Source organism: Chaetodon trifascialis, chromosome 20 (assembly GCF_039877785.1).
Source record: "Chaetodon trifascialis isolate fChaTrf1 chromosome 20, fChaTrf1.hap1, whole genome shotgun sequence".
Classification (NCBI taxonomy): domain Eukaryota; kingdom Metazoa; phylum Chordata; class Actinopteri; order Chaetodontiformes; family Chaetodontidae; genus Chaetodon; species Chaetodon trifascialis.
In genome coordinates this window covers 14,836,137-14,859,176 of record NC_092075.1, presented here as the reverse complement: position 1 = coordinate 14,859,176, position 23,040 = coordinate 14,836,137, and the positions used below count along the sequence as shown (strand labels likewise).

The 23,040-nt window shown below is 42.5% G+C and overlaps 1 protein-coding gene across 4 annotated transcripts; it reads right to left on the bottom strand.

Annotated features, from left to right (window-relative positions):
* Window positions 1–5,014: 5,014 nt before the first annotated feature.
* On the bottom strand, window positions 5,015–21,690 carry smad2 (SMAD family member 2). 4 transcript variants are annotated; one of them, XM_070988619.1, is made up of 11 exons: window positions 21,521–21,674; window positions 18,500–19,042; window positions 13,865–13,954; window positions 13,044–13,237; window positions 12,607–12,741; window positions 12,407–12,481; window positions 12,149–12,202; window positions 11,492–11,704; window positions 11,119–11,256; window positions 10,210–10,354; window positions 5,015–8,927 (listed from the first exon to the last, which is right to left on the bottom strand). In XM_070988619.1, exons 2-11 carry the CDS (start codon window positions 18,754–18,756, stop codon window positions 8,804–8,806), a joined length of 1,425 nt encoding a protein of 474 aa, XP_070844720.1. In that variant the 5' UTR covers window positions 18,757–19,042; window positions 21,521–21,674; the 3' UTR covers window positions 5,015–8,803. The 4 variants fall into 4 exon arrangements, with proteins under 4 accessions (XP_070844720.1, XP_070844721.1, XP_070844722.1 ...); XM_070988620.1 differs by having other exon boundaries at window positions 12,419–12,481; window positions 21,521–21,666; XM_070988621.1 differs by lacking the exon at window positions 13,865–13,954 and having other exon boundaries at window positions 21,521–21,690.
* Window positions 21,691–23,040: the final 1,350 nt, after the last annotated feature.

The following is a 23,040-nucleotide window of genomic DNA, read 5'->3' as shown; positions in this document are numbered from 1 at the left end:
TTTGCATGTTCTTCCCGTGCATGTGTGGGTTCTCTCCGGGCACTCCGGCTTCCTCCCACAGACCAAAAACATGCTCATTAGGTTGATTGGTGACTCCAAATTGCCCCTAGGTGTGAGTGTGAGTGTGAATGGTTGTGTGTATGTGCCCTGCGATCGGCTGGCGACCGGCCCAGGGTGTACCCTGCCTCTCGCCCGTTGACAGCCGAGATAGGCTCCGGCCCCCCCGCGACCCCGAAAGGGATAAGCGGCAAAGAAAATGGATGGATGGATGGAAATGCTAGTTGGCATCTTCAACTGTGTACAAATATGTGTCCAAAGGACTTCAAGTGCCAGATGCACCAAACATCTTCTGGAGGTGCAAACTAAAACTTGCTCACTGCAACACTGCTGCTGGAAAAATTCCTACAAGAAACACTGCACGCATGCACACACGCATGCACGCACACACGCACGCACACACGCACGCACGCACGCACGCACGCACGCACGCAACTACTCTAGTTTCTGCCTCTGCTCCCCAGTCTATATACAAAAAGCCTCTTGTATTGTATGAATCTGGGAAAAGATCTTAAGGAATCCAACAGTTCCCACTGTGGGTATTTTGAATTGACATCACTCATGGGGAGGCAAACTATCAAGCACATTGTGCAGATGCACATCACACAGATTTCACCAGTTGGATGAACCAATTGCATTACCGAGATTCCCCAAAGATTAAATACAGCAGATATTAATACAATCCAGGTTTTGGGGTGGGTGACATGGTCTTGACGACTTACAAATATTTTTGGTCTAGAACTCACAATCGCTGTTGAGCTCTCCTCACAGATTAGTGCTCAGCCGGGTGTTTGTGGTTGTTGTTGCAGTCTTCTTGCAATACTTCTGTAGCAATGTTGCTTTGATTTTCCACCATGCTTGATGCTGCTGTGCCTAACAGTATGATGCCATTACGTCAACAAGTTGAAAAAACAATGCCAATATTATCATGAGCGATATGATATGGCACACCCCTAATGCTCACACAGTCCTGAGAAGAAGCCTAACCAGCTACAATAAGTGAAATCACTTGTGTGGGTGGACCATAGCTTTTAATTAAAAGGATTATGGGAACCTTTTCTCCCCATAGTGAAGCTGGCAAGATGGATGCTTTATTCACTTAAAGTCTTTCTTTGTACAGCTCTAAAGCAGCAATAGTAATAAAACTGGTATGGTGTATTTCCACTGAAAAACCTTGATCTAAGGAGTCATACCGTTCGAGCATCCCTGACTGCGCCCCCTCTCTTGACTACAGCAACGCCCCATCTCCCTGACTCGATGACTCCCTGACCTCCAGTCTATCTTTGTCCCAGCGCTGCATCGCCTCAACCCACTGAGTCAGTGGAAAACTCATTTAGGCCTAATTACATGGCCTAGGCTTCTGCCTCTCTTACTTTCTTTCACAGAAGAGGCACTTTCTTTCTTTCACCCCTTCTCTTTTCTCCTTCACTCTCTCGCCGTCCTTTTCTCTTCGCTCTCTCGTTTCTCCTCTCCTCGTGCTCCAGTTACCAGACCAAGGTAGCCCTGCACTACTAGCCAGCCAGAACACATACACACACACACAAGACATCCAACACTCTAGTGTGGCCAAGAGGCCACAGGTACACTGGTACAAAGGCTTTTAGATGGTGCATTGTTATTTCCCTGGGGTCAGCCATAGGTTAGGGCCCAGTCTTAATTAGTTGACATAACTTATACATGATTACCCCTCTTCAGCTCCTATGGCCCCCAAACAAACACACACACACGTACACACGTCTTTCGAAGACCCAAAGCCAAGAAGTAAAAAGGGTTTGTCCAGGAAAGAAACAGAGGTGCACACGCACACGCACACGCACACCCCATGTCTAAGGTTTAGAATCCAGGGGTCAGGTAGGTGAAATGTAAGGAAGCCTGGGAGCAACCTTACCCCAGGACGTCAGACGGCACAAAAACAACGTCAGAAACAAAAGTCATGTTAATGATAGATGACAGTCTGGGGTCAGTGCTTCGGTCGGATGTCAGGACCTACACTGCTGTGTCACCAGGAATCGAATATGGCACACAGGGAAAGTTAAACTTGTTCTTCTTAAATCCTCCCTGTGTGTGACAGACAGAGAGATGGATAACAGATAACAGGCACCAACACGTTACAAGTCAGGCAAAGAGTCCATGTCTCTACTGAAATGTGTATTTAAGATGAGCAGTGCAGCTTAGGAAAAAAAGCTCTAAGGTTTACGTGTGTGTGTGTGTGTGTGTGTGTGTGTGTGTGTGTGTGTGTGTGTGTGTGTGTGTGTGTGTGTGTGTGTGTGTTGAAGGTATCACGGCACAGCAATCCCAAGAACGCATCTTCTGGAATTGTTGCGCTTTCATTTCTTTAACACAGAGACCAATGAAAGCCCATAACTACAGTCTAATAATCTACTCTTAATGTGATATGATATTGACAGAAAAATTCCCTTGTTCAGGAGCGGATGCTTACCAGCAAAGAAATTTGAACCTGCCATCACTCTACTGGACCAGCCAACCTCACGTTCATATGAAATCCATAATACACTGCAGACTCACAGGCTGGTGTAAGCTCGCTGTTGCTGCTGAGTGTAATTTACCAACCTGAATTACTCTCATAGTTATTGGAAAGCATTTTGCATTTGCAGCCGCTGCACGAGACAGCGTGGTTACAGCACGTCCGATCGATATCCAGCCCATAAAGCAGACGCCACAGTCACAAGAATGAGCGTGCTTGTGTCTATAAACCATTCAGAAACATAAACATAAACTGAAATCCGTTCTGCAACCACAAGAGATAAAAATGACTGCCACCATTACCAGTCTATATTACACTTCCAGAAAGTTTAGGTACACTCAGGATATGGTATTAATTTGTTTGGGAAATGCTTACTGCTCTGTACTGTAATAGGGCTCCTGGGAATGAATGAGATCCAAGGCCAAACCATAAGGAAGGAGGGCGAGCATCAACAACAACAGCTTAATGATGCTCTGGTAATGGAGCACATGCGGGTCACTTAGAAAGAGTACTCACTCTGGCAGGCAAAAACACACTTTGCATACACATGCAATATGCACACTGACACAAATGCAGATGGGAAAATTCAGTAGATGTGGACATTCAAATCAAATGTATAAGCCTAAAATATGGAAATGCAGGACTACATCCTGACAGATAAGGAGAATGACACACATATCAATTGATCCATGCAGATGGAAATGAGCCATTTTCCTAAATTTGGTACATTACCATCATAATGAAGTCATCTATCGGGCTTGTTCCTGATAAATAAAGTAAATATGAGCTACTTTCAGAGACTGGTCACTCCAACTCCACCAAAGCTTTTAACTCCAAAGGGTTTTAATGTGTTTTAATGTCTCTGGGATGTTTAACTCTAAGGCCGTCATTTCGCTAAGTGGCATGCTGCACTGTGCAGGGAGGGGTTAGAGGTTGCATTCGCTGACAGTAAACAAATCTAAATAATTCAGAGGGAGAAATTAACATTTTATTTATTTGTTATTTATCAATTACTGTTTTAGGGTTGTGATGCAGTGTGTGTGTGTGTGTGTGTGTGTGTGTGTGTGTGTGTGTGTGTGTGTGTGTGTGTGTGTGAGCGCAGAAGGAAAATGAAAAACAACTGTGAATCTTATCAGACATCAAGATGAGATTCATCAGACTCCAAGTGTTTGTCTTTGCTGAATGTGCTTTGAAATTAAATTTCTGCTTTTTATGAAAAAAAGATACTTTAAAAACTTAACCTGTTCAGGAGTTGACCAACCAAAAACTTTAAAAAATGACTTTTTAAATGCAGGCTATGACATCTCTGGTGTGTCAGCATCAGAACTGAAGGATCTTGATGCAAAAGATATCACATTCAACAAAAATGGGCATGACAAAAATAAATTGAAGACTAGGATAACAATCAATGTGGAGAGACAACACTGACAACACTCCTTTAAATGTATTCTGAAGGGTTCAAAGCGCTTTTCAACACTCCTGAGTAACCTGATGTCACACAGATGAGACACAACATGTTATAATATGCATCATGTGTTGATGGCGTGTTGTTTTTAGTTTAATTGCATGTTCTTCGTTAAAACACAGTTATAAGTGATCATATAAACTGTACAGTGCTTCTCACGCGGAGGTCATTCATTAATGTGCCTCTACCTCCCTCTACTGGCTCCTAAAGTGTATTACATCTAGTACCACCACTAAAGTCCAACCACGCGGTTATCCTACTTTAACATGAATGCGGTCTTTTTTTGGTAGAAAACAAATGCACTTATTAAGACTATAGTGCACATTTTGAACCGTTTAATTAAAAACGGTGAAAAACTGTGTTTTATATCTGCTGTTTATGTAGAATGAAGAGTTGTGGAGGATGTCAGAGTGGGAAAAGTTTGGCTAACAGTGCTGTTTAGGGCTTACCATAACAATTTCCCAACAAGCGGTCAGCCCAAAGGTGTGTTCTTCAAGTTTTCCTGTTGAACTCAGTCTGAAAACGAATACAATCTTCACTTAATTGGCTTACCATACAGATTTTTCAGGCTCCCACCAGCTAGCTTAACTCTAACGTCGGTTGACGCTGCCCTCGAAAATCAGGCTACCGTTTCACAGCCACACCTGGTTCCTGGTCCAATTAATTGATAAGCCCCGCCCTCAGCAAGGCCGCCATTGGTTGATCAAGCACAAGATTAACGGTGACAAAGACACGTATACATGACGATATATTGAGACATATTCACTGGCTGGGAAAAAAAGAAGAAGGACCACTTTTCATTTATCTACACAGGTATTTTCCCATCTGCCATATAAACTAATCTGTCAAATAAATTTTTGGCTGCAATGGCAGTTAGGCGTAGGTTGTGCACAGAGAGTGCCTATGGGATGCCAACCAGCTCACCTTTGAGCTGTGTTTTGGGTTATGGGTCTCATGAGGGCTAAGTAATTTCCAATTCAGACAAGCAACAACAAGACGCACTTTTCAGTTGAATTAAAACAGCTTTATTAGTGTACACTGTAAGAAGTTGTCTGTATATGTAGAATAGTTGGAAAGCCTATGGAGATCATTATCAGTGTTTGAAGAAGACAGAAATCCTAACAGCTTGTTGTCTAATGGAATATGCTCTGTTGATAGCAAGAAAAAGGAACAGCATGTATGGTAAAATAAAAGTACAACTATACAATAACATCACTAGTGACATGTAGAAGCTTCACTTTATCCAAAAAGTCACCTTCTTCAGGAATTCTTCAGAAAGAGACGTATTTGGGGATACACAATTGTCATCACAATGATAAAAAAAAAAAAAATACAATATGTAATCTGTAAATAGGAATGTGGACCCTCAAAATGTGTAGATGGAGCCTACATAAAACCTCATTTGGTCTCATCTTCCATCCCCAAAACAGACTTCTCAGGAAGTGAGAACAGCTGGTTGGTTTTTGGGGGGGTACAGTGTTGGGTGGCACTCATTTAAAGAAAAAAAAAGTAGATACAAAGGCTTTTACTGGACCGTGGCAACATGCAGAGAATAGCATGTCTAACCATCGTGGGGAAATGTTTTTGAGTGTACAGTCCAAACGACTCGATGTCGCTGTATAGAACGGACATGTGGGTTAGCAATGATACACAGCCTACCATATTTTAGCATGTGTACTGACCTCAGCAAAGTCAGCTTTTTACTACCAAATGAAAAAAAGACCAGCAAAAAGACAGGACAGACAGGTGGACAGACACGGACAGACAGACATCACTGCATTCGGCTGGTTCTAGTCTGGTTACAAGTGAGCACGATAAACATTTGACCCAGGCAAATGCTCCATGAATGATGGAAACGGTTCTGCTAAAAAAGCTTGTGATTTGTAGGGGTCTGCAGGAGCATCATTTTGCTTTGACTATTTTTTTTTAAATGTCAATCTTTTGGTTTGGTCCAGACATTAAAAGTACATTGTCCTGTAGAAGAGGATGTTATCTATCAAGTGTGTATCAAATCCTGAATTCTAAAGTTGCAACAGGATGTTGACAATATGCAATTAAACACCAGGATTTCTGGACTTCTTGCCTCAGCCATTAGAAAATATCCATTAATCCACGTTTGGGTTTTTTTTCCCCGACATGTTGCAGTGTGAGCCATCAAAAGGAATATGTGAATGTGTTTACGTGCACACTGGCATCGCTGTGCACAAAGTTAAGACAACTGTCAGGTTTTGGTCACAGTTTGCAGAAAACAAGCTGCCTGGAATGTGACAGTGTGAGCCAAGAGGCACGTACACACTTCAACATATAGTTACACGTCCCAATTACAATCCCATTTTTTGTGGCAATGTTCTTGAGGAACACACTTGGGAGATAACATCATGTGCATGTAAACACACCAACTCTAAATGAACGCTGTGCACACAAGGAGGCATGAGAATGAAACGTCTGCAGAGCTGAAACTGGCGGCACAATTTACACTGACTGACTGGGATGTCCTTTAAACACACAATTCAACAAATCCACCTTTCACATTCAGAGCATTTCAAATGAACACCAACTGCTTTGATGCGGAAAAATAATACTATATTGCCCGGCTGCTGGTTTAAATCCAAATATGTCCAAAAAGTAAGAATTCTATCTATTTAAACAGATGATAGATTCAGACATTCACCGGCCTGTTTTACCATTTTAGCAGCCAAATTAGGGTTTGAAAAGAAGGAGGAGGGTAATTACGGTGACTTCCTGTCCGTCCTGTCAGTCATCAAGCGCACAATTTGAACCAAAGAACTGTTGTCAGCGGTAAATCCAGTGGAAATGTTACATCCTATGCTACATACTTCTTGAATCATCGTCGAGCTGTTCTCATTTCAAACAGAGGGCATATTCTAAAAAAATACTGAATTCTAATAAAAAGGAAGAAAGCTTTGACGGTTTTAAATATATTCATATAGAAAAAATACATGGAAATACAAAAAGGTAGCTAAAAGAACGTGTAAAGAAAATAATAGCTGTGTCATATAACGAGCTTGTCAAATACTTAAAGCTTAAACACTTTGAGTTGAAAAGATTTGGACTCTAAAATACCGACAGGTAGGTAACAGCTGGCTTTGAAATCATGGCAAGAAATCTCATTCGAATCAAACGGATGCTCTTTAAGAAGCCAATTCAAGACGATATAAGGGGAAAAAAAAACTTCATAGTGAACATTTATTATATTTTTTGTAATTGTCTTGACTGAAATTGGGCTTTTCAACATTCCTATCTGTACATTTCAAAGCATATCTTGCTGTATTTTACATCAAAGGCAACTTTCTCGTAGCGATATCAAGGGTGCATAATTTGGGGCAGTGCAAGTATGTTCAGGAAGCGTCTTATCTTTGTCTTCCCATCGATAAAATGGCAATAATAGGAAAACCGTGCATCAGGTCAAGCATATCATGAAGAGACTTGCGGTGAAACATTAGCGATGGGTGTTTAGATTTTTGTCTGTGGGACAGCAGGGGGCGACATTGAGGCTTGGACTCTTCAATTGCATTTATATGTGACCTAATCCTGTACATCTCCTACACACGACTCGGGGGGGGGGGGGGGGGGCAGAGACAGTGCAAATTTCTGGGCAAACTGTTAACTGTGGCTAACTCCTTAAGCCTTTGTTACTGTCTGAAAGCAAAGGTGTGAAGTTCCAGTGGGGGTGACATGTCCTATGCTGTGCTGGTTAGCCACTGATCACGCTTCAAAATAAAAACTCCTCACAGAAGAACAAGGGACACACTTCAGATCCAAACATCTGCCCCCTGCATGCTCGTGGCTGAACGGGACCAATCGCCTTTAACCACCACAGAGGAAATCATTTGCCGCTATGTCAAAGCGAAGGTGTTACAATAGCGAGTTAAGTGGTGCATGAGCCGCGAAGCTTTGCGTTACAGTATACGTGTGTGTGCAAGTGAACATGTGAAGACGGGGTGCATAATATTAATTCTAGACATCGGCTTGATCCCCCAGCGGTCACCCCTTTAAGGGCTGAACACAGTCAGTCCAACGTAGTCAGGCCTGCGATCACGACAACACAGGGCTGACTAGGAAAAAGCCAGAAAAGTGGAAATCTCTGATAAAAATGGAAGTTTGGTCACCAAAACCAAGAAAGAAATTCATGTCCAGGCGTGAAGCTGACTTTGGTTGAGCATGAGCCTGGAGTGGCAGTACTACTGTTGGCCAGCCTGTGTGTAAACTGAAATCCTGACGCGGAATCGAAGTTGTGCTGTGGTAGGTAGGTAGTGAAGCAGTGAGGTGGTCTAGTGGTTGGAGCGACTGTCCTGTTATGACATGGTCATACGCTCAATCCCCGGAACGGCTGTTCTTGAGTCACTGAGCGGGACAGTAAAGCTCTGTCCTGCTTTGTGTGTCTGGGTCACCTCGCCTCAAATACCAAAAAAAAAAACTTGAATGCAGACTGGTCCACTTTGACATCATGCTCTTGTCGTTTTGATATTGCAGGGTGATTTCAATTAGTAGGTCCATGATGACTGGAATGTCAACGTTAATCCAACAGAGCCTGAGGTGCACAGGCCCACTCTGACATCACTGCTAACATTCCACTATTGTCCATCAGTGATGTCATTCCCTCGTCCTCCAGGTCCATTGTGTAATCCTCTTTTTTTTCTCTTTGTTTTTGTTGTGTTTTCATAATGTTGTTAGTACATCAGATTAAGACTGCACGGTGGTCTCCCCACGGGACATACTGCTCGAACATTGTGAACTGTCAGTCTGACTTTTCGTCGGCAGTAGCGGAACCTCGTTTAGGACATACTAGAGCAGCGCACTGATGGTGAACCCATCTGGGTCAGCACCTTGTCCAACCACTGGAGGGGGCCGTTGAGATGCAGCTCAATCCAACAGGGAGTGCTGGTTACTGTCTGACGTCTGTAGGGGGAAAATACAGAATAAGGGTGAGTTCTTATCTGAATGTTTTGCAGACATGAACATTCTGATTTGAATCATCACATATCAATAAAATACATGATAGAAATAGTGGTATCCTCACAGGAGAAGTAGTAGTAGAGCGCTATTCTTAAAAGTGATTTACAGCAAATAAATGAAAAGTGAATGGGAGCTTGTGCTGCCAAGGTCCGACCAGATGATCAAACACAGCTGACTACTCTGTGATCCTGGCAGGCTTGGCCAGGGCTCTGCAGACAGCAGAGACACTGACTGTTAACCAGCAGGCTACACCGTGGCTTAACCCTGGCCAGTGAGGACAAGCCAAAACACCCCCACAAACGCTGCTGTCTGGCTCCTGGGAGGGTACAACACAAAGCAGAGCCAGGAGCAGAACAGATGTTTGCTAGATGGATGGTTGGAGGGCCACAGAGACAGAGAGATGCAGACAAATGCTGGGTAATCTCTGACATTTTACAACAAGGGGGGGGGGGGGGGGGGGGGGGCATAATAGAGATTATATGCATGCAGTGCAGATGAGAGCAAGCACCAACCTTTTACTGTTCAAACACTTGTTTACAGTACATTAGCTTTTTATGCTAAATTACACAAATATTCATTTACCTTAAAGACAAATGAAGTCCCATATATTTTCCCTATTTATTAAATGAAACGGTGTCAGGTTTCATCATGTCATGTAACTGTTTTTAGACCATACAACCTGTTAGTAATAGTCCCAGGTCTGGATTTTGATCGAGTCTCTTTTTAAGAATAGACTGCAGTGCAACTATTGACACATATTTTAGTTTTAAGCAGCCTGTTTCTCAAAAGATACTGCTACGACATTTGCAGTTTTACTTAAGTTCAGCCCATTAAGCCGAGGGCACATGACATCAGCTTGTGAGTCAGTGCTCAGGGCAGATGGTACAGTTGCTGCGTGCACTCAGCAGCATTTGGAGACTCTGCAGGCTTTGCTGGGCTCTAACCGGACCAAAGTGACCTCAGCCTGTCCGCGCTTAAATATTTGGGTGAAAGTTTTAAAATGTATTGAATTCTGCTCTGCCAAATGGAAAGCATCGTGAACAAAGCTGTCTTGTTTGTAGCCACTAAACTAGACAACCAACATCAGCCACTGCACAGCCTGCAAATACTCACCTAGCTTGACCTCTTTAACGAGGACACACAAATGAACTTCACTGTGCTACAACCCTCCTTTCAGCATTGATACTAGTAAAGAGAGGACGATGAGCTTGAGAGCCAAGCGTACCTGTACTCTGCTCCCCAGCCCTTGACGAAGCTCATTCTGATGGTGCACATCCTGGTAAGCTGGTAGACCGCCTCAAAACCCTGATTGACAGACTGGGCCAGCAGTGCTGCAAATTCCTGGTTGTTAAAAATCTTCAGATTACAGCCTAAAAAAAAAAAAAGAAAAAGTAAAAATAGGTGTGAAGCACAGGCTGATCATCACTATCACTTCCTGTCAAATAAGTATGAATTTTACAAATACGCTCAATAAACCCAAAAGTTAACTATGAACTACTTTACAACGTGTGTTTTCAAGAACTTCAAAACATGTGATTCTGCTTCGCCGTGTCTGTGAACACAACTTAAAAGCACCAAGCAGAGGCACTGTGAGGTGTGGGTGTTTTGTATGTTAGTGATTATTCTCCGCGGGGCTGACAAGTCCGACCCCTGAATTTCTCCAGGATCCTTATTTCCTTTCTGTACAATTCTGTGCCTCGGTAATGATACTGTTCACACTGCTCATTTGGCCAGGAATGAAATGTTCAAAGTTACATGGGTACAGATGAGTCAGTGCGCGTGGGCGGGAGTCGCAGAAAAACTGTCACATTGTGGAGGGCATTAGCGCTCTTCCTCAGGCTTCCTTTTATCAATACCAGGTGAAAAAAAGGTAGTGGTAAGGTAATGTTCAGTCAGGACTATTCCCATCATGAAAGTCTGACAGTTTTGTTTGGTGGTACTGATTTGTGATCCTTCTATAAATTCAAGCTGCCAGCTCAAAGTCTGAAAAGGAGCTCAATCCATTGTATGACACCAAATATCAACACTGTAAATGCATCTTATTAGCAAACCAGAGAGGAAGCTTTTTGACAGCAGTACAGAATCCATTTGGCTCAAGAGTGAAAAGGGAGAAACACTATTCAGGTGTATAAACCTGGTGGTATCTTGCAGACTGTGGCCGGGTGCCAGCCGTATCGCTGGTTGCAGTTGGGACTCTGGACAAAAATGGCACTGTCGCTGAGGCACTCTGCGAACACCTCTCCTCCGATGTAGTACAACCTCACACCACGACCTGCATTGTGTGAGAAAACATGAAGATAAAGGGGAGGGAGACAGAAATCATGAAGACAAAGGCATCAATCTTGTGCTGTAGAAAACAGAGTGTTTATTCAGCAGTGTGTAATTCATGCAGAAACTGCTGCATTTCCCATAAGCTTGACAACCCTTGACCTTCATGATCCCAGAAGCTTTCTTCATCTTTACATACACTGATGACTGTAAGCCTTTGTGTGTGGAAATGCTCGTACCTATATGTCTCCTTGTCATTTCAACAGTTGCATTCCTGTTGACATTGCTGAGAAGCCCTAGACAGAAGCGTTCAGAGTTGGAGGGGTCGGTGAAGCCGTCAACCGTCAGAGATGGCTGAGAGGCGTGGAACGTCTCTCCCACCCGCTGGTTTAGCTCGTAGTAAGCTATCGAACACCAGAAAGCTGGTTCGCTGTAGGTGACAGGCTGAAGGTCTGAAAAGAAATCAAGTAGAAATACGACAGGGTCATCTTTTAGAGTCCTGAACTGCTTTTCTGTTTCTATTACTCAAACTGATTAGCTTGTCTGGGCCTCAATTTCGGGCCAAACTTTGGGATTCCAGTCCAATTTCATTATGACAACATTAGAACTACAGCGACATGCAAAGGTTTGTGCACACAAGCCGTTCTCTTGGAAAGTTTTCTTGGTCTTTCAGACCTCAGCTTGACTTCGACTGCTCCCGTTAACTGCCATTTCTTATTTACATTACAAACTGAGGAAATGCATACCTGAAATGGCTTTGCTAACTTCTTTTAGCCTTTTCCTGTTCAGCAGCTGCTTAGAGGAGCCCAAACGTTTGCAGGCCACTGTACCCTGGCTCTCAAATAAATGAAACAATTTCTCAAAGACAAAAGAAATAGAAAAAAAAGCAGTCTTACCCAGGCCATGGCTGACAGGTGACAGGGTGCTTGGAGACATTTCTGCTGGTGAGCCTGGCAGAAAAAAAAGACATCACATAACAACTACATGTAATCTGATGTCATTTGATGTATAGATTTGATGTTTAGTGTCACCGATACAGCTCGCAGTGTTTATGTTCACTGCTACAATGATGCATGTTTGTCAGTAGTGTGACTTCTACCAATAACATACACAGCTCTATGTACATAAACGAGCACATCTCTCAACTAGTCTACCTGTTTCCATACTTTGATTCATCTGCTGGTCACTGGTCTCTCCATCTTCACTGATGTAACCAGGCGGAGGAGTTTCTGCGAAAAACACACAGCCGGACAAACATGAAAGAAGAACACATTTTAAACGGCACGCTGTTGCACAAATTGAGAGAGTCTTTGTGTGGGAAAAATTAAAACAAGTCCCTGCCCTGCATACACACCTGGTATATAGTTATTAGGAGGGTCTATGCCAGCAGGGAAGTTGGTGTTTTCAGGGATGGAGTTGGTAAAGTCATCTAGAGGTGGAAGCTCTGTCAGAATCTCTGTGTGGCGTGGCACCAACACCGGAGGCAGCACTGGAGAGGAAAGGAAGTGTCACCGGCAAAGGCAAATATGATTTGCTAGACTTATGATAATCATATAATTAAAAGGCCCTTTTTCTAATCAACTGTGCTTCCATAAAATAAATCCTTCAACACATCTAGATGACACAAACTGCAAAACTACAACTGATAATAAAGCTAAATCGTATCATTTTAGACTTCTTATATTTATATATTACAGATTTATTAGAGGACACTGTGAAGATCACAGCCATCAGCACCCAGAGTAAAAACTGCCACAGAAACACACACACTTCATTCTCAAGGATCATTACCAGGCGTCTCCACTCTCTGGTAATGGTAGGGATTGACACACACTTCATCCTTTTTGAGGTTGAAGGCATACTGGCAGGCATCAATGGCTCTCAGTTCATGGTGGCTGTGAAGGTCGGGCCATCTCCAAAGGCGGCAGTAGATTACATGGGGCAGACCCTTACGATGGGACACCTGGAGACGGCCGTCCAGTGACCTGAGAAGGTTGGGTGAGAGGATAGTGAACAGCTCAGTGATGTGTCCAAGTCCTGATAGGAGATTAAAAACTGGCAGGGATTCTCAAAGAGGTTTCTCCTATTTGTAGTTTTTGGTTTTGGTAGTGTGTACCAAAGCAACATCCAAATAAAAACAAAAAGGAGTAAACAATAAAAGGACACCAACACACCAACCAGTGGAGTTCAGGAGGCTGGTTATGTTTTATGGCTAAACCTTATTTTATGAGACTCATTAGCACAGCTGGGAAGAGCCATTGCACAGTCAGAGTGATCTCTGAAACTGCTGCTCTGAAACTACTGCCTGGCAAAAACAAAGTAACACATTCATCTTTTGTAAAGCGAGCCCATAACTGTCAAACCTCATTTTACACAAATGGAAATGAAGTCATGAAACTCAATCTTTATTCATGTATTTTGATGAGCAATCAATGATACTGCTTAAAGTGTGTTTAATGGAACAGATTTCAACTACTGCAACTCTACTTGTTAGATACACATTTTCATTAACACTGTAAAACATTAAAGCAACACGTTTTGACATTTTTCCTGCATAACATCTACAGGATTGTTGACTCGTGGTGTGTTTGAGTGCATGTGGGTATATTCACCTGCTGTGGTCAGGGTATCCGTACATGCCTGAAGAGTCCCACTGCTCTATCGTGTGGCCTGAGCCTAGACCCCATAGATCTGAGCAATTACTACAGACACACAAACACACACACAGGACAAGTGCAAAAAGGATAAAAATAAAAGCAAACAGATGGTAAACATGAGGCGTTTCATTCCAAATAAGTAGGATGAAATCACAAACATGTCCAGCTTGTCTCTTATTGGCCCAAAGGAGGGAAATAATAAGATCCCCCCTCATGATTTTCCTCAATAAGAGACACTAACTGGATGATACGTGATCATGTGACAAATCCAAACTGGACTGACAGTGATGTGGTGCAAACAAGTGATGCAGGGGGTAGACAGGACTGATTTGTGACTGCCTGTTCAAACTTTAAGATGAGGGGTGACACCGGATGAATTCATCTTCTGATTCACATTATGTGCTCATACTCACACTGCAGAACATGAAAAAGAACACACGTCTGATCACTGTGATTTAAAAGGCTTTAAAAGGTTTAATAAACTCCCCCAATGCCTGATTGCACATAATATCTGAAAAACACACACACGATTCACATTTCTGCACATTATTTCTAAGACATGAAGAAGTGTGACGTGAAGCAAACAGGAAATATATGCAACAATGACATGTGAATGAGGAAATAAAGAAATTCAATAGAATACACAACATGTGTCAAGACGTGACGACAGAAAAGAATACAACACAATAGGGGTTTGAGGAATAATTGATGTAGTCGAAGAAAATTGATGACCAAATTAGTTGCTGGATGATAGCTATTGTCTTGCCTTCTTCCCTTCTCACTTAAAGGTCACCAAGACAATCTCGAGAGTGCCTGTATGTCAAAACAACTCTTTCTGAGCAAGACCCTCGATCTAATCCACTCACCTACAAGTCCTTCTAGATCAAAGCTCAAAAGATAGACATGAAACAGGTCCAGGAATCAGTTAAACTGAATGATTTGCAAAACATTGTGAGGACATTTTCAGCCAGAGCAGATACATACCCCTTTCTAAAAACATGAAACCTTTATCTCTTTCTAAGGTCATCCACCTTTCCATCAATACTCATCCTAAATCTATAAAGGCCTACACTTGCAATCTCTGGACAACCAGACACCACTCTAACATAACAAAAAAAAAACTGCAACAGCCTCAGCAATTTATCTTGGACTTTATCAACCTCACTGCACTGTGTTCAAAGGGAGGTTAGCTATGCATCAAAGGCCTGAAGTGCTATCTACTACTTAGCATTGTCAAGTAGTGCATCTGGACCTAAGATTTGATGGCATGGTTGCCCCCAAAATGTACCTATTTCAACCAAGCCATGGTCAGTATGATACATAAGAAGCAATGCAAAAGAAGTCGGTGATTTGACTGAATGTAGAGAAAACCTGAAACATAAAAATCCAAATATATTCTTCCGAGATTGAAGACAGAAGCAGTACTCAAGTAAATCTCCAACAACAGCCCCCATCACCTTATCAGTACCACTGCAGAAGCTGCTATCTAGCCTAAATTCCTCAGAGTGGAGAAACAGAGACAGACCTGGCATCACACGTTACTCTCACATGGTTCTACTTTTGAACTTTTTCTGTTTTCTTTCCCCTTTTGACCCACATGTTACATTCACAGCACTTACTTCCTTCTATGTGCTCAACAGTGAGACTAGTTTCAGATATAACTGGCCAGTATACAGTATAGCCACATGAACTATGTGGTGACATATGCTGCAGAGTCATCTTGGATCAGGGTCTACTTTATGGTCGTGTTCAAAATTGCATACTAATGTATTTCCTCCTACATACTCAATTAGCATGTACTGCATGCTGTCTACTAAATGAAGTATGCCATTACCAGCAGACTGTTCACACTGAAGTGTACTCAAGCAGGTCACATGACGGACAGTCGCTCTCACCCAGCCAGAGGCTGCCTCGCATAGCAAATTTGTGAACAAGCTTCATTTGGATAAAGTGACCACATGCTGCGAATCTATATGGTTACTTTCTCACCTGAAAAAACTCATTAAAACCTAATTAAGTGATATATTATCAGCTTTTAGCCTAGATCAAAATCTCCAACATTGTGTAGACACAAAGCACTGTGGGGCAGTTCAGTATCATTTTTCACGTACTGTACAATTGACACCACATATTCAATTTGACATCCTAATTAGTATGAATAGTCTATTAGTATGTGATTCAAAACACAGCATATGTTATTATTTATTCATTTGAGCTTTTGTGTTATTCTAGCAATGCCCCGCTTCACACTTTGCTTACTGAACTTCACCACACAGCTCCTCCGATGAGAAGCTCCACTGAGCTGCGCTGACCCGAGCCAGCGCTGATGCTGACACTGGTTCAGTTCTGTAACGATAACTATATTAAGACATATAAGTCGATGCAAGGTGTAGATCTCAGCGAGCATTAAGGCTGCAATGTGAGTAGCACTGACGTCAGCCAGCGATCCGCACACAGTGGCACTGCTGAGAAACTATCCACCCACCTGGAGCATCACCATCTGATATTACTAGAGTCATAGAAGATGAACCCTTCCCTGATAAAAGATGAAGCAAACACAAGCAGTACATCAGCACCGCTGCTAACCCGACCATGTTTATTTTTCTTGCCACCCCTACAGCTTCTCACCTGGAACTCAATGCAATGCTGTAAACGCATATACACTTAACTGATTGTGGTCGAGCCAAATGCATAGCAAATTTACCCAGATTGCATTGTAACACCTAGTGTAAATTAAGTTGTGGTCTGACAAAAATTATCCTGAGGAAGCAGCACAGTGATGAGGAAGCGCATTCTCCAAGTTTAAGATACAACAAGAAAGAAGAGAGAGGACATACTGCACAGAAAATTTGAGAAGGGAAGCTCATAAAATCTTCACAGAGCAGCACAGTTATCTCTCCTTTCTGCTGCTGCTCAGAGGTTTGATTGACGTTAATCACATGCCTCTCACGGGGCTCCCCTGACTTTGCCACCTTTGTCATGATAAGGTTTCACCTGGTCTGGTGACTTGGCTCGGGCGCCTTGTCATGCGACACAGGAGAAATCTATACTAAAAGACACATGACCTGTAACTGTTCAGGCTAAGTATCTACTGTACTAGCAGGTTTGGGTGCACAAGAGTCCTCTGAGAAAGAAAACACATTCATACAAACGAAATCTATTTTCAAGTCTATCGAATGACTTTCTCCAGGGGAAAAATATGAAGGAATTTCAGGTCGTGGCGTTCTGTTTTCAGGGAGAGATGTGCAGATACAATAGAAAGTAGTTTTTTGTTTTTGTTTTGTTTTTCCCACTGTGGCTTTGTTTCTTGACAACCTTCGCAAAGACTGAGGTGATGAGAAGACACTCTTCACATTAAACAGTTTGCTGCACATCCTACATCAAATGCAGCTGTGCAGTGCTTGTATTTATAAGTATTAATCAGTTGTTTCATTGTTTCTTTGTCATCTAGATCTGTCTGAGGTCTTAAACTTCCATTATTTTGTTAATAGCACACACCCTCTCCTCTCCAATCTTCATTATATATCAAGCAGTCTGTGTGATTGAGGGGACTAAAATATTATCTCTATAAAACTGTAAGCCTCCTGATAAATGCAGGCTTCCCAGTTCTTTGTAGATTTTATTTCCAAGTAGAGCAGTTTTTCTTTTGAACTGATTCAGGCACCGAATACATTATTAAGTGGAGCAACCAATGTCAAGTACTGATCCTAACACATTCGTGCTGTTATCAGGAGGTACTGAAATGTGTGCACTTAGACACACCAGTATCTGCTGCAAGTTACAATCTGCATTTTCCATAGTGTGGTAGATGTTTATTACGCCAAAAACCACAGCATCTAAACAAACTTCATTTGCAGAAGGACACAGATACTGATGCTATGTTAACCTCTCTAATCAATGTGATGAGATGAATTGCAATACTGACACCAGATCTGGAGGTTCAGAATTCTGTAGCACAGCTGCGATCACAGCCTGTCACACTCGCAGTGATCGATCAACATCATACACAATTTGGACCACGGATACGTTTTCTGTATATAGTTCAGAATCCTGACGAGGCTTAGCGCAAAGTTTTGTTGCCATCATGTGTTGGACATCTGTTTCCTCCAATCAGGTTTCACTTCTGCTGCCTTGCTAACCTATGGAACAACACAAGGGGGAAGTGGGCCTGTTGTTGCACAACAGAGACTTTTTTTCTGCAAGCCTGTGGGTGCCTCTTACCCTCCTTTTTCTTTCATGTGTGTTGACACACCTCACCGTGCTGATCTGTATTGGTGGTAATGCGGTGCACCAGTGCACTGAGACTGCAGATGTGTTTCTGTATGAATATGAGCATGACTTCAATTGTATTACTGCTGAAACAATATGTCAATGAGTCATTTATTCTACGATGACAAAGTCATGCTATATACTAGCTATATACATGTGTTTATGTGTGCACTATGCCCAGGACCATGTGTGCCATGAGTGGGTGAGACCGTGTGTGTTTTGTTCCTATCCCCTGTGACAATAACCATGTTGTGTGTGCATCTACAAGACAAGAGTGAGAAAGAGAGAGAAAAACAGGATATGTGTGTGTCCTCTTCTCACCTGGGTATGGTGACACACTTTGTGTTGCTGTTCTGCGTGCTGATGGCTTTCTCCAGCTCATCCAGCTGCCCGGTCTTCTTCAGCTTCTTCACCAAGCTCTTCACAGCCTTTTCACACCATTTCTCCTCCTGTCCACCACCGTTCTGCTCCCCTACTCCTCCAATTCCTCCCCCTGCTCCTCCACTCCCGGCTGGACTCTTCTTCCACCCAAGGAGGCGTTTCACTACCGGGGGAGTGAAGGGAAGGATGGAGGACATGGTGGCCTGCGTGTGTATGCGTGTATTCGTGTGCCCCGTGTGTGTGTTTTAACACCCTTGTAATCTAAACTGAAGTGAAAAGGGGAGAGGGGAAGAAGGGCGGTGCGGGCAATGGGTTCAAATCCTACTGGAAATATTAAAAAAAAAAGTATACACAAAAATGTATGTATGTATTTCTTAATTAATGTCTAGTCAAAACTAAGGCATCGGTCTTGAGCAGTCTTGGGGAAATATCAGATGGAAAGCACACAGCATAGGGAGCAGAGAGGAGTGCATCCAAAGAAACCTAAGAAACAAGAGGGAAAGCACACATCAACACTTTGAACACAAAGAGTAAGACCGTTCAGATGATGAGAACTCTGATGAACAACTCATTGCATAACCCTTTCTTCTGCAATTGCAACATCAATTATGCCCACACATAGAGATACACAAAGAGTTTTTCTATCATATCTATCATAAACCCCTGCTGCTAATTCTCCCACCATGTACCGTGCTGAACGTATGAGCCAGACTGGGAGTCATTGCACTACACGCCCAGCACAACTGATTCTGTTTCATATTTAGCACTTGTATCTCTGTTGGTCGACCTCTGACGAATATACGCTGCTGGTGCACACTTTGCTGCACACTTGTGCAATACTGTTTGCTGGTTTTTGATTATGATGACAAAATTAAGCTCTTGCACAAACAGGTTTGCCATCTCGCAAAACCACTTTAACTCATTTATGTCCTACGGGGTGTTTGATGTATTGGTCAGCAATACCTTACATTCAGACTTTAGACAAAATTAAACATGATGGCATGTCAAGTGAGCAGATTTATCCTTTATTTACAAAAACTTGTTTGTACAAGTGGCAACAGACAGGTCAGGTACTTGACTCCATAAACGATGTTCCTACATAATTGCATAATTATTCCAAACGCGGAGGGTGTGGATGATCCTGCTTCACCAACACATGGGTCTTTTGGTCCACCTTTAAACACTCATTTAAGACAACTGGGAATTTATAGTCACAAGCTTCTTTTTTTACTGTGAAGGGATGCTAATCCTAAAGTAAACCTATCCTATTATCGAAACCAGCATTCACCCACTCATACGAAAGCTGAGCAGTGTGTTAAACCCTGCTCGGGAGCAAGGTCTTAAAGTCTTGTCAGATAAATCGCACTGACCTATCCACACCAACTGCAACCCTTTCAGTTTCACAGATCTCAGACTGTCCAACCAGTCTAACAGGTGACAAATTCACTGGGTGAAAATTCATGATCGGACAGGAAAGTTGCGGTAAGCTGGTGAAATGTGGAATTCAATGGCCACAACACACACATCAGTTAGTTCTTTGCATTGACATGAGCTCTAACTTGCACATATAACCTTCTCCTCCCAAATCACAGCTCTCACTTTACTGTCAGGATCCGTTCTCCAGCCTACGGAGGCAACACACATGCTCAGACAGAGCAAATCCAGAAAACATCCACAGGGAACACTCTAATTTATTATTAAACCAAATCTGAAAACCGATCTCTTTCTGTGGACCCAGTCCTCTCAAAAGAGAGAGATACGCTTCGGGTGTGTGAAGATTAGTGCAGCGGATTATTGATCAATGAGACTTCAATAAATACAGGTAAAACCGCTCAGGGATGCAGATTTCTCCATTCAGCTGCCAGGGAGGAAGGGATCACTGTCCTTGGCGTATTACTCTGAAAGTCCAAGCTCCTTCTAAGAATTAATTTCACAGGCTTAACCCTTGGACTGATTACTAATAGTATAAGAGTATGAATGGCTTTCAGATGGAGGCGTACCATTCCTGAAAATAATTAACTACCTTCTTAATCTGAGTACCTGCAGTAGCTCCATACTGTCAAAACATGCAGGCATGCTATTAGGGCCAGCATACACTACATAAATAACTGCTTCAGAGAGCAGGCGATGATGGCAAAATAACAGAAGGCTGGGAAAAACATAGTGTGCAAGAAAAAGAAAAAGGTAGGTTGCTCCACGATTGTGGTCACTGAGAAGTGATTATTTAGCAAAATTAAGGATCACGCAAAGTCAGGATTGTGGTTATTCCTTGTGGATACACAAAGGAAGGGGAATAAACTCCTACAACAACAAAAAGCTTTGCTGATTCGGGGTGTGGGGGACTCCAGGGCGAGGACCTTGTCGTATGTGGGAGCCTTTCAAACTGAACAGAAAGTCTTAATGTAAGGAACAAAAAGCACAAAACGTGCTGATGTGGCCACAATGTATACGTCTACTCGAAACGCTGACCACGGCAATCAGGGGCCTTGTGGGAAATATAAGCAACCTTATTTTGTCTACAAGGTCTCGTCTTTTCTTTCTGTGATACACTGTCTGTTTGGGTTTACTTGTTCTCCGAAACCACACACATAACACACACACTCACACACACGGTTTGAAGAATAAGCTAACGCTACAAACGGCAATTCAGACCAAACATCCAGTGGGTTTAACAGTTAGACTCCGACTAGCCACAAAAAGAGAGTTGGTTTCACTGCTGGGTGTCATTCGCTGTGATGTACACTTACAGTGAAAATATTCAGGTTTCTTTTGTCTCGAAATGACTGATAATAACCCCCCTCTCCCCTCCTCCCCTCGCCTCCAAAAAAAAAGAAAAAAAAAAGAGTACGAAAAAATCCGCTAGCAAGCTTGCTACTTTGTGTCACAGACAAATAAACAGGTCCGTTGCATGTTTTGTCGCTAACAATTCAAAGCAGTTTCATTGCTAAAAAACACACTTACCCGACGAGGAGAGGGAAGGACGCTGAACGGTCAATCGGGTGTCTATCCGGAAAGCCTGTTTGTTCATTTAAAATGCATCCAGGGCGACTTTTGACTGTATTTTCCACCTCCGAGCAACCGGGATGATGGCCCCTCATTCAAAGCTCAACCAAACGTGTATAGCTTCATGCAAAACATAAACAGCAACCCGACGCCGCCATGCCCCGCCTTTTCTCTATTTCGATTGGCTGGATCCCGGGGTTCAGCCGATAACCTGTTGCCAGACGTGTGTTCTATTGGCTTCAACTCGTGTCCGTCATATGTTGTTACGTACGAAGGTATGTCAGTGATGCTTATCAGTGAGTACCTGTATTGTCCCTTTGCAATTGCATAATGCTATAGTTCGTCGATTAGAATAGAATAGAAGACAATAAACAAATATTATACACGGAAGAATAAAGAAGAATAAGCATTTATTTTTATAATGCTTCCCTTTTCAAAACTAACACTATGCTGTTTAACTCCTCAGCACTCACGTATGTTATGTACATTTTGAAATATAGTAAAAGCTTATGGCATTAAAGATATGGTGCCATTACGGTGCTATATAAGATCAACGTATACTCTTTAAGCCTATGCAAATATTACAGTGATGGCATTCATTTATATGTACGTGATGTATGTGATGGTAGATATAAAGTATAGTACTGTAATATATAACTGTAGTTGTAATACATTATATATATATATATATATATATATATATATATATATATATATATAGAGAGAGAGAGAGAGAGAGAGAGAGAGAGAGAGAGAGAGAGAGAGAGAGAGAGAGAGAGAGAGAGAGAGAGAGAGACTGCCCTAAGTATGCTAACGGTGTTTATTCATTCATTCAAAACTACAGATGTGTAAAAGGACAATGCTGCCTTTCTCATTGTATGGCATGGATTATTGGGGTAAGTGCCTTTTCGTCCTTATATACATTTTGAAATATTAAACCATGATGACTTTGAGATAAGTGACCAGGCAGTTGCGGACGGGCCAACCTTTTCTTTCAGGTATTTGTCCACATTATGCAAATGCGCAGACATGCACCTGCAGCACCTGCATGCAAATCAAAACGTCTCTCTATGGAGAAATCAAAGCCCTATGAGGTTGCTTCCTGAGCGCAAAACAGCGCGTGTCAGCACAGGTCGTACGTCAAACCTGAGAGTATTTTCCTCGTCGAGCCAAAGTGGCGCATGCTCTTTGCGCACAGTCACCTGAGACCTGTTGCTCAGCTGCGGCTGTTACAGCATTGTGAGAACGCCTGCTCCAGATTTAAGGAATGCTTCTCTTTATCCTTCATCGTTATGGACATAAATGATGCGCTCCAGACGTGCCACGTTATAACCATCACATAACGGAGCCGGATGAAAACACTAAAACAAAAAGCGGAGAGAGCGCGAGTCACTTTTATCTCAGTCGTCTTAACCAAACAACACACCTGTAAGTAACTTCATGCTTTGCCTTTCATTCATTGCTTAAATTAGTAGGGG